This window comes from Perca fluviatilis, chromosome 7 (genome assembly GCF_010015445.1).
Source record: "Perca fluviatilis chromosome 7, GENO_Pfluv_1.0, whole genome shotgun sequence".
Classification (NCBI taxonomy): domain Eukaryota; kingdom Metazoa; phylum Chordata; class Actinopteri; order Perciformes; family Percidae; genus Perca; species Perca fluviatilis.
In genome coordinates this window covers 9,735,066-9,748,905 of record NC_053118.1, presented here as the reverse complement: position 1 = coordinate 9,748,905, position 13,840 = coordinate 9,735,066, and the positions used below count along the sequence as shown (strand labels likewise).

At 40.3% G+C, this 13,840-nt stretch overlaps 1 protein-coding gene across 2 annotated transcripts in view; it reads left to right on the top strand.

The window, feature by feature from the left end:
- grik2 (glutamate receptor, ionotropic, kainate 2) overlaps positions 1-13,840 on the top strand; it is a 305,612-nt gene that overhangs the window by 220,001 nt on the left and 71,771 nt on the right. For both annotated transcript variants that reach the window (XM_039805547.1, XM_039805548.1), the window contains exon 12: positions 6,732-6,850. In XM_039805547.1, the coding sequence (XP_039661481.1) occupies positions 6,732-6,850 (119 nt within the window). The remainder of the gene's footprint in view (positions 1-6,731; positions 6,851-13,840) is intronic.

The window sequence follows — 13,840 nt, the reverse complement described above, 5'->3', positions numbered from 1 at the left end:
CCCCAATGCGTCGTCAGATATTAATGAAACATGAATCCAAAAAAAAGGCGTTGAAAGCAGCAAACAAACAAATAAACAGGATCAACAGAGATAGATTCCTAAAATCCTAAAAATCAAAACCACGGCATGTTTCTAACAGTTGCGTGACCAGAGACGTAACAAACCCCGGGTAAATATTGGAGATGTATTTGAATATTATTACATATTACACCTTTAAAATATGAGTTATAAAGTCATGCCAGCAGTTATTAATTTTATAACTTAGTATTCTATGCACAAAAAAAATATGTAAAGGTTTTAGGCCATCCTATATGTTATTGTAGGCCCAGATTAATATGCAACTTTATCTTATACAATATATGTAGTAGGGGGTCCCTGCTCTGTCTCTCTTTTAGTTAAGGGGTCCTTGGTTTAAAAAAATGTTGAAGACCCCTGCTACACAGTGAAATACAGTCACACTTTGCACTGTTTAACGTTAGCTGTCAGCATTTTAACCGTGTTTAATCCAGCTGCTAGCTAACGGTAGGCTAACATGACCTGCTGCTAAGTGTAGTGTTAACTAGCGTCACATGCAGCGATGCTTCTGTTGCCTCTAGTGTTCGTTTCGGAGCACCAGAGAGTAGTGCAGGCATTTAAGTGGCACCGAAATGAGGCACCAAAATCCGGTCCGGTAGGCACCGGTGCCTTATTAGCACCGGGTCTCGGTACCCAACCCTAAGTATGGGTAGCGCACTGTACTGATTTATAGTAAGAAGCCATGATAAAAGTGCATATTATATCATATAATAATGGTGCCTTAGATAAAAAAAAAAAACAGCCTATAAATAATCAGAGCTGTTTTCATCAAGTCTTTGTTAGAGCTTCTACATCTTTGCTTTGCTGGTTTCACTGAGACTTATCGTGACCTAACCCTAACCCTAACCATACTGTAAGTAAATCTAGCATAGACTGGTAGGTGTTGTATCTAAAACGGACACCAGCAGCTCTGCGTTACGTTATTTGCTTTTGTGTTCATCTACTCCACAGTTTATTGTGGTGATGCAGGTGACATCAACAAAGCTTTGGCTGGTGAAATGATACAACACATTATTTGCATCGGCTGTCTTTCCTTTTTTTTAAAGTGTCTTTGCTCAGACAAATCCTTTCAGTTGATGAAACTAGGCCAATGTTTTCTCACGCTCGGTTGATCGCGTGGCTCTTGCTTGTTCGCTGCCATTTGAAGCATGGTGAAGCAAAAAAAAAAAGAGAAAGAAAAGTTCATGTTAACTCTAAAACTTTTGGGAGACATCGGTTCTCTTGCGGCCGTGACCCGACAGTTTTACAGTTAACGCACATGTGTTTTTCCGATGTTACTGGCAATATGATCACACAAGAGAATAAAAAGCGGCAACTGTCATCTAAGTTGGCTCAGAATATGCACCTATCTGTATTTAATATCATAAGTAAGTGCTTGGGTAAGTGTACAAATTCCCCCCTTACTTTATTCCTTCTTTTCTCCTCTATACACAAATGCATGCTGGGCTACAGTTGCATGTTTTTTTTCTGTATAGTGTAGCACATAACAGTCTCACAAAATTTCATGAAATGAGAAATCTAAAAAGGCAGATTACGTAATGTGAACAGAAGATGCGGAGATAACGTCCCTCCACCATGACAGGATTTTGTGACAATTTTTATATGTTTATAAAATTTCAGGCATTGGGGAAAAGTGTCTGTGCAGTTGAACTGTCGTAGGAGTGTACATATATTCTAACTTTCCTCCCCCTGTGGTATGTGGCCATGCAGATAGTTTTGATTTTGAACACAATGGAGGGAAATGGAATTTAGTTTACGGTGCTCACCACAGAAGTTCAACGGGCATATCTTGCCAGAAAGAATGTCCCTGTTGTTATAGATCATCCACAGACCTAGCTGTCAGCAGTTTTCACTGAAGCTACCTTCTACAGAAGAAATAGTCTTAAACTAAAAAGATCTGTGAAAATCCAGAGATAGATGTCTTAAAACCAAAGAAAAAAAAAGAACATTCACACATGCCACAGACTCAGTGTTCGTGTCACGTTACAAATCTGTAAACGGTAACTTTACTTAACGGAACTAAGTCACGTTCTGCGTCACGTAGGTAATCGCGCCATGTACGAACGCATGGAAGTGAAGTAACTAGGGCTAAACGATTTGGGGGAAAAAATTTAATTGCGATTTTCCTGCCAGATATTGCTATTACGATTTGATTTGCAATTTCTTTTTTTTTAGCTACATATTGCACCTTCTACGATCATGTTAAATAAAGTAATAACAAATAAATGAAAGATCCACTGAAAATAGGACATTTCTGTAAACAATCTGTGATATGAAACATGATTCCAGCATTTATCTTATGAAAAAAAAAACAGTAAATATAATAATGAAGAGGAATAAAAAATGTGAAATTAAGTGTTACACCAAACATTCAACTAAATATTTGAAATTCGATTAATCGTGGCTTTCTTTCAAAACGCGATTTTGATTTGAAAGCGATTTATCGTTCAGCCCTAAGAGTGACTTAACAAATGTACTGACTTTAACCAAAACCAAAATATTGTTCTAAACCTAAGTAGTTTTTGTGCCTAAACCTAACCACACTGTGACCATTCCACATTGTTAATGATAAAACCGTAACAGTTACATTTAGGTAAGAGGACAGAAAACTCTCACGTGGGTCGTATTTCCTGCCACCTCTAGGGGGCGCCGATTTATGAAACGCTCCTATGGGTCGTATTAGAGGGTAGAAACAACCGACCTACGTGGTGGTATGGTTTGGAAGACTTTTGGCTATTATAAATAGCCTAAATTTGGCTACTTATAAATACAACCTTTTGGCTCTAAACCCTTATAAATCAGATATGATTTATGAGGGTTTAGAGGGCACTTTATCCGTCAATGCTTTGGTAAAAGTTTGATTAGGTTTAGGCACAACAACTACTTGGATACGGTTAGGGTCAGATCTAGGGATAGAGTTAGGGTTCAACATGGTTAGCTACTTGGAAAATTTTGGTTTGGGTTCAAAACTGCTTAATTCAGGTCAATGTAATGGTTAAAGAAGAACTGGTAGGTTTCTTATTCACGTGGACATAAGACGTTGCATCTTACTTAGATGTACACATACAAGTAGGTCGTTTTTAGGCATTTGCATAAAATATTGGATGCTATCAATCTGTGCTTATTCTACACACCCCATACATAGCCTTATTTATCCAATGTCCTCCACTTAATCCTTTCATGGTGGCGAAATGTTTTTCCTTCACCGTCTGTTCACATACATCGTTTGTATGTTAAGAAGTCACACTCATTTCACAAAAGTTGGTGAGACCAAACTGTCTAGCAAATTGACAGGCAATACCTAATACTATAAGGTTTAGTTCCACTGTGCATTTATATACTGTTTAATATATGTGTGTGTACACATTACACATTTTATCTATGTATGCTTGTGTTTGTGCTGTACTGTGTGACTGACTGTTCGTATGAGTGAGAGACTGACCGAGACTGGATTCTAGGATGACACACACAGTGCTAGAGTTAGAGCAGCTTCTCTTTGCCATGGATAGGCCTATTCTACATGTGTGCACAGCTAAAACCACATGGCTACTCTGTTGTACTGTCACCTGCACTGATATCTCCAGTTACTGATGTTAATGTCACCAGTTGCGATTGCTTTTTATGTTCCCTCTAATGACATAGCACTGCTGCTACTTATGGCACAGCTGTTGGAAAAAAAAAAAAACATGTGCATTACCACCTTGTTACACTTTGGGGAATCAAATTCCGGACATCCTACACATCAAGCGAACTTTCTTAAAAAAGCAAGAAGCAGAGGTTAAGCTTACTGACAGTAGTCGATCGGAACGTTTGTCTTTCTCTAAAAAAACTATGACTCTAGTTGGCATCTAGTTTTCACCCGTCTTTCCCAAAATTTCAATATTTCTCTATGTGCGAGTCTTTATTTCCTTACATCAAAGTGCAGTATGTCTTTGAATGAAAAGCCTTTGGTTAAGTGCGTGCTCATATTAAAGGCACAGCCTCATGTTAAAATTCTCCTCTGAATCCCATGCAGACCTCTAATTATATGTATTATAATTATTATAGATATTCTGGATACACAACTGGGGAACTGAGACTTAATAAGTCAAGAAAATGTAACAGTTCTCCTTAAATACATACTGTGTAACTAAATGCATACAGCTAGAAGGGAACGGACAGACAAACAGACAAACAAACCAAACTCATAACACAACCTCCTTGGTGGAAGTATTACATTAGTGTCTGGTAGGAAGCTGCATTCTGTATATACAGTACCATGTACAGTGTACCAGAGTTAACGAACCCAACTTGTACATTGCCGGTGTTAAGTAGGGCTGCACAATTAATCGCAATTGTATCGAAATCGCAATATGGACTAGTGCAATATCCAAATTGCAGGGGGGCGGTTTGGCAAAATATGTGTCAAACCATTCTGAATGTAAAGTATTGTGGTGCTGCAGAGACGTCCTGGCCTCCAAATCCTATCCTACAGACTAAAGAAAAAAAAAATCTTTGTTTGGTACAGATCCTCGCAAAAATCACACCATAATCACTTTAATGTTAATCATTTTCAATGAAAATGACAGTACAAGAACGATCACTCCCTCCAATATTGTGAATCATATTGCAATCGCAATATCAGTCAAAATGATTAGATATTTTCCTCATATCGTGCAGCCCTAGTGTTAAGCCAATAAACAACAAATGATTTAGCTTGCACTCTTCATTATTAACATTTTCCAAGGCACACCGTCATGTTTTATGTTTTTTAATGTTCTCTGCCTACCTTCCAGGCAGCTATTAATTTTGTATTAATTATTGTCCGTACAGAATGGAAATCACCATATATAAGACAAAGACATATAAAGTCTATCATCCTGTGACTCTGTTGATTCATGTCCCCTGACATTGGCATTATCAGGCGTTAACATCGCTGGAGGTTTCTACTTGGTGACCCTGTCCCCGTAGAAAGATAAAAGCCTCACATTGTTTCTGCGCTGCTGGTGAATTCCTGGCCTTTTTTTTTTTTTTTTTTTTTTTTGTCCGCGCTTATCTCTGCACTGACCTTGCTCAAAGTTTCTCCCTCTGCAGCACAGATTATCTGAGATAATGTAAGGGCAGTGTAATTGGATCAAAATGACAGCAAGCGGGGCCAAACAGTGCTACAGTGAGAGACAGGTTAAGCTGTTGTCTCCTGTAAACGCCATTGGTTTAGCATTCCCTGACCCATCCAGCAGCAGCAGCAGTCTAGCCAGCCACTCCCATGATCTAGCACGGCGCTGACAACTTCGCTCGTCCATGTTCATGGCGAGCGGTAATTGGCTTTTCGCGACGCGATTGGAGGAAACACACTCAGAGACCTCTGCGCAAGAGATTGGGGTCACATATTCACATATGCCACGGCAAGGGCGCAGTTCAGCTGAACTCAATTTGGCATTGCAAATTGACAAGCAAGCAAATCTGGGGCAAATTGAGTGAGCGGATGGATTGATTTAAGGCCAAGGATTCTCTTAAAGCAGAAATAAGGGGGGACATTCAGAGGTCCTTGAGCACTGCACAATATCCTCCTGTGAGTGTTGTAGGGGTGGAAAAGAACACCTCTGCTAGCCCATTAGTCAATGACAGAGTACAGTTATGATGCTGTCATTTCATCGATACAGCCATACATCTTCATATAGAGTCGCGTATTACAGTATTCGACCCGTGCTACTGTATTATAACCAGAGGACAATGGATCCAAACCTTCGACACGCGGCACCGTGGCACTTTGATCTGCATTATCCTCCATCCGCTCGAGGTTATCGTTCGTGACTTCCAGCGCAGTAAATCTACATTATGCATTGCAATTTGATTAGTGTCTGTTAAACAGCTTGAGTCAAGATAGGGCCCCGGTTTCCCCCTCTACACCAGCACACACCAAATCAGGTCAGAATGCTTAATTGTAGACCAATCAACCTTTACTAATGTAATGTCACTTTTATTTGATATGAATAAATGAGAAATCTCTGCTTGAGGAGTGTGTCGAGTGAGGGGGGGTGTGGGGGTAGTGGGTGAGCGCCGGGGCCGGCGTGGGCATGATGGGAATGAACCGCTTGATCTGCTGAATATTAATGCTCCTCTAAGATTATAAGGATTATTAGTTCTTTTCTCGGCTGACAATGGAGTTATTTTCAGACCCCATCGATTAAATTACTGAGGGAACTGCCTTTGATATGAGCACTCCCACATGAGGAGCCACCTTTGGAATATGAGTGGTGTGAAATCGAGCAAGTATAGTGTCTTTTTTTAATTCAAAAGCACACAAGAGAGATTTAGATGAGCAGTCATTTCTCAGGCTTTATTTTGACTAATAGATTATGCCATAAATAAAATCCTAATCATCATTTTACAATAATTCATGTAATAAACTCTTAACGTACTAATCCAGTTAACAGCATAGCAATCTGAGGTATGTATATGAAGACACAGAAATGCTTCTTGATTTGGGAAGTGTCCTCAGGCATGATTTGCAGCGTCTAATCCCTGGACATGACTAAGTAACCCTTTGTTTTCTCTCTCCTGTCTCCCCAGGTAGGATGACAACTCTCGGTCTCTTTTATTGTTTACTCTTGTGTCTTTATGCAACTGCAGTAAACGTATATATGTGTGTTTGTGTTCTCTGTTAATTGTCACAGGTTTAGTCCCTACGAGTGGTATAACCCCCACCCTTGCAACCCCGACTCGGATGTAGTGGAAAACAATTTCACCCTGCTAAATAGTTTCTGGTTTGGAGTTGGAGCTCTCATGCAGCAAGGTAGACGCCTCTGCCTGCCCCCCTTTTTTTAGCACAAGTCCCACTTTTTGCTGGGGGTCAACCTTGCTCATTGACCAGGCCCGTGACCATGCATGGGGGCCTCTGTGCATGATGCTAGATGCTTCACAGGTAGAGTCCAGCAGGATGGACTAAGTGTGGGATTTGAGTGATTTAGTCGATGACTAAGGATGGTGCTCCTGCATGCTCCCCTTCCCCATGCTTCCTAACTCCTCCCCCCACCTTTTCACAGCCATCGGAACAGGTAAGTGGACCCACCCAGAATACCTGAGATGAAGCAAATGAGTGAGATTGAATGAGAATGTGAACTCAGCAGCTTACCCTGCCTGTTTAGATTAGTTTCCTTCTGCCAAACCAATGCCATATCTTCTCAACTAGTTGGCATCTTTAGAAAAAAAAAAAAAAAACTAAAGTTGAACAGAAAATGGAATGTTATCACTGTAATAATGTCATAAAGCTTATATTGTTTAGAAGGCATGTCACAGTGGGAGATATGTTGCATTTCCTCCAATGCAATTGACAATGCAACATTATTAGATTTTTTTTACAACAGGTAGTGATGATTGTAGGGCCTTGAAAGCATGATATATAAGTCTGTGTGTGTCCTTGCATCTAAACAGTGCAATGGAGCACACAAAGAACTAGCCGCTATAGTCGACGCTGTTTTACAGGGTCAGTTTACCCGCATCACAAGAAATAAATGCTTAAAAAAATCTCCTTTACCTCTAGTGGTATCTAGCCATGAAGATTGGGTTTGGATTTTATATGTCCAGGTTTTGAATATCTGTCTCTGGCATTTCTGCCTCCACCTTAAAACAATGGATGTGAATGGAATTTCATTTGTGGTACTCACAGTATTGAAAAAAAAAAAATAAATAAAATAAAAAAAAAAATATATATAATATATATATATATATATATATATATATATATATATATATATATATATATATATATGAAATGAAAAAAGCCATACTCATTTCAATCTTAAAATCAACCATATTGTGAATTTCAACAACAAATGAATAGTTAATGTTGAACTTTAGGCACCACTGAATCATCAAATTTACTGACATATTTTACTTCAAAAATGTATTCAGAAAACAAAAATTCAAACTTGATTACTTGAACTTTCACATTTGTAAATGTTTATTTTTGACCTTGGAAACAGTAGTCCAGTAGTTGTTTTCAATCAGAATTCAGAAGAGCTTTCAATCATATTTCATACTGTATGCAGTATACCACACATGTTAACACTTGACCCAAGTTCCATACTTAGGTCACGTCCTGACAACTGAGTAACTCCATCCATGAAATGTGGTTGAAAGCTCCAAAAAAATGTGAGAGAACTGAAAAACAACACTTTAAATCACTTACTGGATGTTTTTAAGAAAATGTTTCTTACAAAATCAAATACTTTTTCTGGTATTTGCTTCTGTAGATAAATTTTTTTTTAAATCTACGGCGATATCTGTTTCCAGACACCGGTGTTCCAGGTACTCTGGATATTCCACATAACACAGCACACTTCACCTTCATCATTGTATTAGACAGATATCTCGAAACTTGGACAAATAGGAGTGAAACTATCTGCCCTGTAATGATGACATTACTAGAGGAAAGGGAGATAATGTGTTTTTTTGGATGGAAGTGACTCTTTCAGTCAACAGACATCGCAATCTTTCCTACGATTTAGTAGCTGATAACGTATCCCCTGTTGGCTGGTTGCATGCTTACTTATTCTGCATGCTTACTAATATCCCTAAATTAGCTACACATTTTTTTCACAGATTTTCAGAGTCCTAGGATGCAAATATTATTTGAATTATTTAAAATCAAAATGTGATGACTGGTTTGACTGTAACCTCACCCCAACAAAAAAAACACCCAAATGATTTTATGAACAGTGAGCATAGAACACGTTTATAACTAACGAGGAGGTGTTCAAGATCTTTGTAAATGTCATGCATTTTAGCAACTACAAATACACACAATACAATACAGTAGGGTTGTTTGGAAAGCCAGCAGAACATGTGTGTAAGGTTTCCCAGTTGAGAAGATGTGGCTGCGGGCCAGAAGGCTATGGGATTAGAACGAACACACAGTGTCTGCATGGCACCGTGCTGGTCTGCAATGTAGAGAGGCTCCCCTGCCCAGCGGCGTGCCCCGCCCCCCAGAAAACTGTGGGATGTGCTGTTTGGTCATGACGTTACCTTGGGTACATGACAGTCAGCCCCAACCAGGCTCTGTTTGGGTCAACCTCGCCTCTCTGTGTGGGTTGCCCCACTTTTCTGTGTGGTTTCTGAGGTGAAACAGGAAAAGAAGCTCGGAGCTGGTAACACGTTCCACTTTTAATCAAACCTGCATCTGATAGCTGGCCATGGGTCCGAAACAGAACAAGCCAAATTAAATGTACTGATGAATATGTGTATGTGTTCATGCCTGCTACCTTGATTTTTGTATTTGGTTGTGCTTTTATGAATGGGCAAAGTGGGCGGATGGTGCCCCGTGCTGGGTGACTCCGATACTGGGGTTGAGCCATGTCCAACAGCGGGGATGGCTGGTGGCTAATGAGACGTTAAACAGACAATGACTACGTTTACATGCACATAATATTCCGGATTTTGCCCTTATCCTGAAAAAGACAATTTTCTGACTAAGCTGTTTACATGGCTAATGAAGGAGAATGTTCCACTAATATTCCCGTTTACATGCAACCGTGAAAATAAGATTATTTCAAAGTTTTCCACGGGTGGCTGACTTCTGTGCGAACGCAGTCTTCCTCTGTCATTCAACCAAAAAAGGTTGACCGTAAGCTATAAACGGGCAAGAGGCCGTAAACTGTCACAAACTGCTGTAAAATCCCTGGTTGAGACACATATGCCGCTGTTTATATGTCCAAAGAAAGCTTCTTAAACCCGAATAATACCTGCATATCCCACGTCTTTATCGGAAAATGCTTGTTTCAGAAAAAGGCTTTGTTCAGAATATCCCAACAGAATATGCTGTTTACATGACGTGAAATATTGTCATATTCGAAATAATAGTGGAATATTGGTGCACTTGTAAATGAACTCAATGTGTTTTTAGAAGACTGTACCACTGGTTAATTCATGTTTTCACTTTCAATCACTCAAGTGATAACATAGACACTAAAGTAAGTTTTTGTTGCTACTGTAGTAGCAGCGCTAGCCTTAGCTTTATGAGGGCCCACTGTGAGATTAACATTTAGAGGCATCCTCCACACAATTACTTCTTAACTTTTGAAATAACCTTCAATTAATGTAATTTACATTTTTAAGTAATACATTTCCAACCATATTGCAGATTTGAGCTATGATGCGTCTACCAAATGCAGAAAAATGAAAGGGGTGTAAATGCAAGTTCTATATCACTAAAGACTCTGATAAAAAAAAAGAAAACTGAAACTGATCCAGATACGTATCACATAGCAGCAGATCAGAGATGTTTTTTTTTTTTAAACCCGTTCATTGCTTTATAAACCAATCAGTATTGTAAAATCAGTTGTTTGCAGGGGCAACATATTGGGTAGGTAGGTAGAACATTCAAAAAGAAAAAAAAAATAGCTTTTTACTATCCTGTAAGGTTATAGTAATGAACAGCCATCAATACATTAGAATAAAGCACTAATGGCTAATGTTGCTGATCTGGGAGCTGAGGCCATGTCTCAATAGCGGTGGGCTTGAGCTGCAGTTGGCTGTTATGTCTTTCGCTGCACGCTCCCACTCCTAGACAGCTCACTCGGGGGATTGCGAGAAAGAAAGAAAGTTGGATGAAATGTGAGTCTCTCACAAAGGGAGTGGAGCACAGAGTTCTTAACCTCCTATATCTCTGGCTCTTTATCAGCTTTCCCTCTGAGCGAACGTGCAAAATCCCAGCTTTCAATTGCTTAAGCCGCTTGAGGAGAATAGTCCTGATATAACCCAGGCCCACCTTCTTTCACCCGGACGACATACCTCCCCTTCTCACTCCCTCCCACTCTACCCACGCACATATGCTCCTTCATGCTTTGGATACATTTGGCATAAAACCTGAGCAACTGATGCTGGGTTAAGCTAAATAACTGTATGTAGACAGTGCCAGCCATAACTTAACAAAGTTTATTTCATAGGAATTGCTCCAATCAGTGGAGTCACTCGCAGAGATTAAGGATATCCCCACAGATCTTTATGTAGAGTTTAGCTTTTGACATCTTTGACCAGATTTGATCTTTTACCAGAGAGCTAAAGAGTCTAACATATGGCAAGGTAACATTTAAGCTGCGTGCAATCCAATTAACTCTGATATAGCACAGTATACACAGTCACGGTGCCGGTAGTACTGATAAAAATATGTATTGTTTTGTCTAGGGATTAATTACCACTAAACCTTGTAGCTATATCAGGTGCTAACAGGCCAGCACATATGCTAAATGCCTTAAAAAAATAAATGTACAAGAAAAGTATGCAGGCCTTAAGCCTGATTTATGGTTGTGTGTGTGTTGAATCTATGCAGTTGGTACGTACGTAGGTACGCGTAGATACGGACCCTACGGCATATCCTGATGTGACCTCCCCAGAAACTTCACGTCGCTGCATCGCAGACCGCAACAACTGGGTTTGGTCTACTTGGCCGTGGCTTGGTTTCGTCACATTTCCCCCTACTCATTTCCGGGGTTCCCCTTCTACGTGAACAACATGACATCGAAGAGAGGGTTAACTTTTCTTGCTACAGCTTTTCAGGTCAGAAATCACAGGGGAGACACTTTGGGCTAGATGTTATGCGAGTTCGGTAATAGCGCACGCTATGCTTCCACATTTTGCGTAGTATTTATCAACCCTGACACCCATCAGGCAATCAGCGTCTTTCTCCGCCCACTATACCGTAAATTGCGCTGTAGCAAAGCGGTACTTGTGCTATGATATGGCTGAGTGCAGACTGCGATATTCCCACTGCTGATGCTATGACTGTTTGAAATGATCCTGATGCCAATATTTGTAATGTAGCGAGGAGTTTAACAACTGGTGGAATGGGATGTGAACGCTGAGTGGGAGATTCAATTTCATCTTTGATTTCTTCCAGTAACTCTAATATTGCTATGTTATATTATTATTATTATTATTATTATTATTATTATTATAATATTATGGCTGCTTGATCCGTAACGCTAAATGATGTTGTGTTCACTGACAAAGTGTGATTCTTGTGTTTTTCAGCCTCGCCTATGTCTTCGTCTTGCTCAAATTGCTGTTGCCATTTCACCAGCGGCATAAAGGTCTACGAGGAAACTCGACTGCGGCTGGTTTAGACCTGCTTTAAAGAGGCGGAGAATTTCCCCCGCAGAATAGAGGCGCGCTCTTACTGACAGTCTTTGTAAATACCACGGAATATATAATTAGGGGCACTTTGCGCTTATCCTCCCACCTTTTTGGGTGGAACTCCCACTTTCCCCATGACTCTCCCACGAACGCATATTGAAAGCGCAACTTGTCTCTTCTCGCTCATGTGGCAGAAAATCTGCGATTTTACCCAAGTGCGCCCTGTTTGTAAATAGCCCGCATCGGTTACGTCCGTCTTTGCGACCAATTAGCGCCTGGAAACAGGCGCAAACGGCTTGATAAATCTAGCCCTGTGTGTCCTCCGTCTTCACCGCTGGAGTCTGGTACTCGCTCCGAAGCTAATCTCTCTCGCTCTACCACACACTCCCCACGCATACCCACATACCAGCTCTGCTATTCTCTTAAAGAGATACGCTAGAATGACGCAGACACAACAGCACAAATGTATAAAACCTCACAACGGCATAGGCCACTTACTGATGTCAACAAATAGATGCAGACAGAAACTAAACCAAATTACTTCAGGGATGGGATTTTACCTTCATCATCCATCACGGTCTCAACAAAAAGTTGCTCTTTGCATTCATCTGCAGTAGTCATATATGCAGTCCATATCTCTACTCTAGCACTCTCTTCCTCTGTGTCTACCCTCAGGCCAGCTCATATTACGTCAGGCATGTCCTCTTGAGTCTTAGCAACTAATCAAAAAAGACTAATGACAACCTGTGACCGCGACAAGGCCTTGCTTCACAAAAGATGGTTTGCCGACAGTTGCGAGACCAAAGTCTCAAGGTACAAATACTTTGTCTCCAATAAACTGTAAATATTTCTCTGGTCAGCAAAGGGGCAAGGTTTGGTTGGTAACCTTCTCAAAAATAAGTTGTTTTCTACTAGCTAGCTACAGTTTGTCACCAAGTTTCCAGAAGTATCCTACCTATGAACGTGCAAATTAACTTTCCTGTCCCACTTTCTAGCAGGGGGACACACTCTTTGTCTTTCACATTTTTTATTTAAAGAGAACTGATGGAAAATGATCTTGGTTATAGTTCAATCAGGAGAGACTTTGTTGCAGATATGCAAACATTTATTTGTAAGTAACAAGTGCAGAGTAAGGAGGTACATAACTTTGGAGATTAGACTCCATCGTAAAAAGGTATATAAATATATATATTTTTGAGGTTTAGGAAAACCCAAACATATCCCCCAAAGGAGCCTAGACACTGGTGGTGGCAACTAAAAACCCGAAAGCGGATGAAAAGCCAACAGGGAGCTGTTAGCCGGAAGAAGACCGAGAACACCAAGGTTGAAGAAGCCTGGAGGTGGAAGGGGAGGAGGCGGGTCGCAATCACATCTGAAAATACAACTGACAGAAGCAGGGGAGAGCACAGATTTAAAACATGGTAGTCATTCTGTGATTGGCTTAACCATACGTGCCCGATTCTGATTGGTTTACACGAACGTTATTCCCACAAACCAGCTGATCAGTTTAAGAGAAGAGTGTAAACGTTAATGAAGTCAAGTCTCCCAGACAGAATTTGCGCTGATCTACATTAGTTATAGAAAAGGCAGTGCAGGATGGACAGACAGTCAGAGAGTCCAGAGCATAAAGGTAGTAAGCGACTTTGAAAAGACT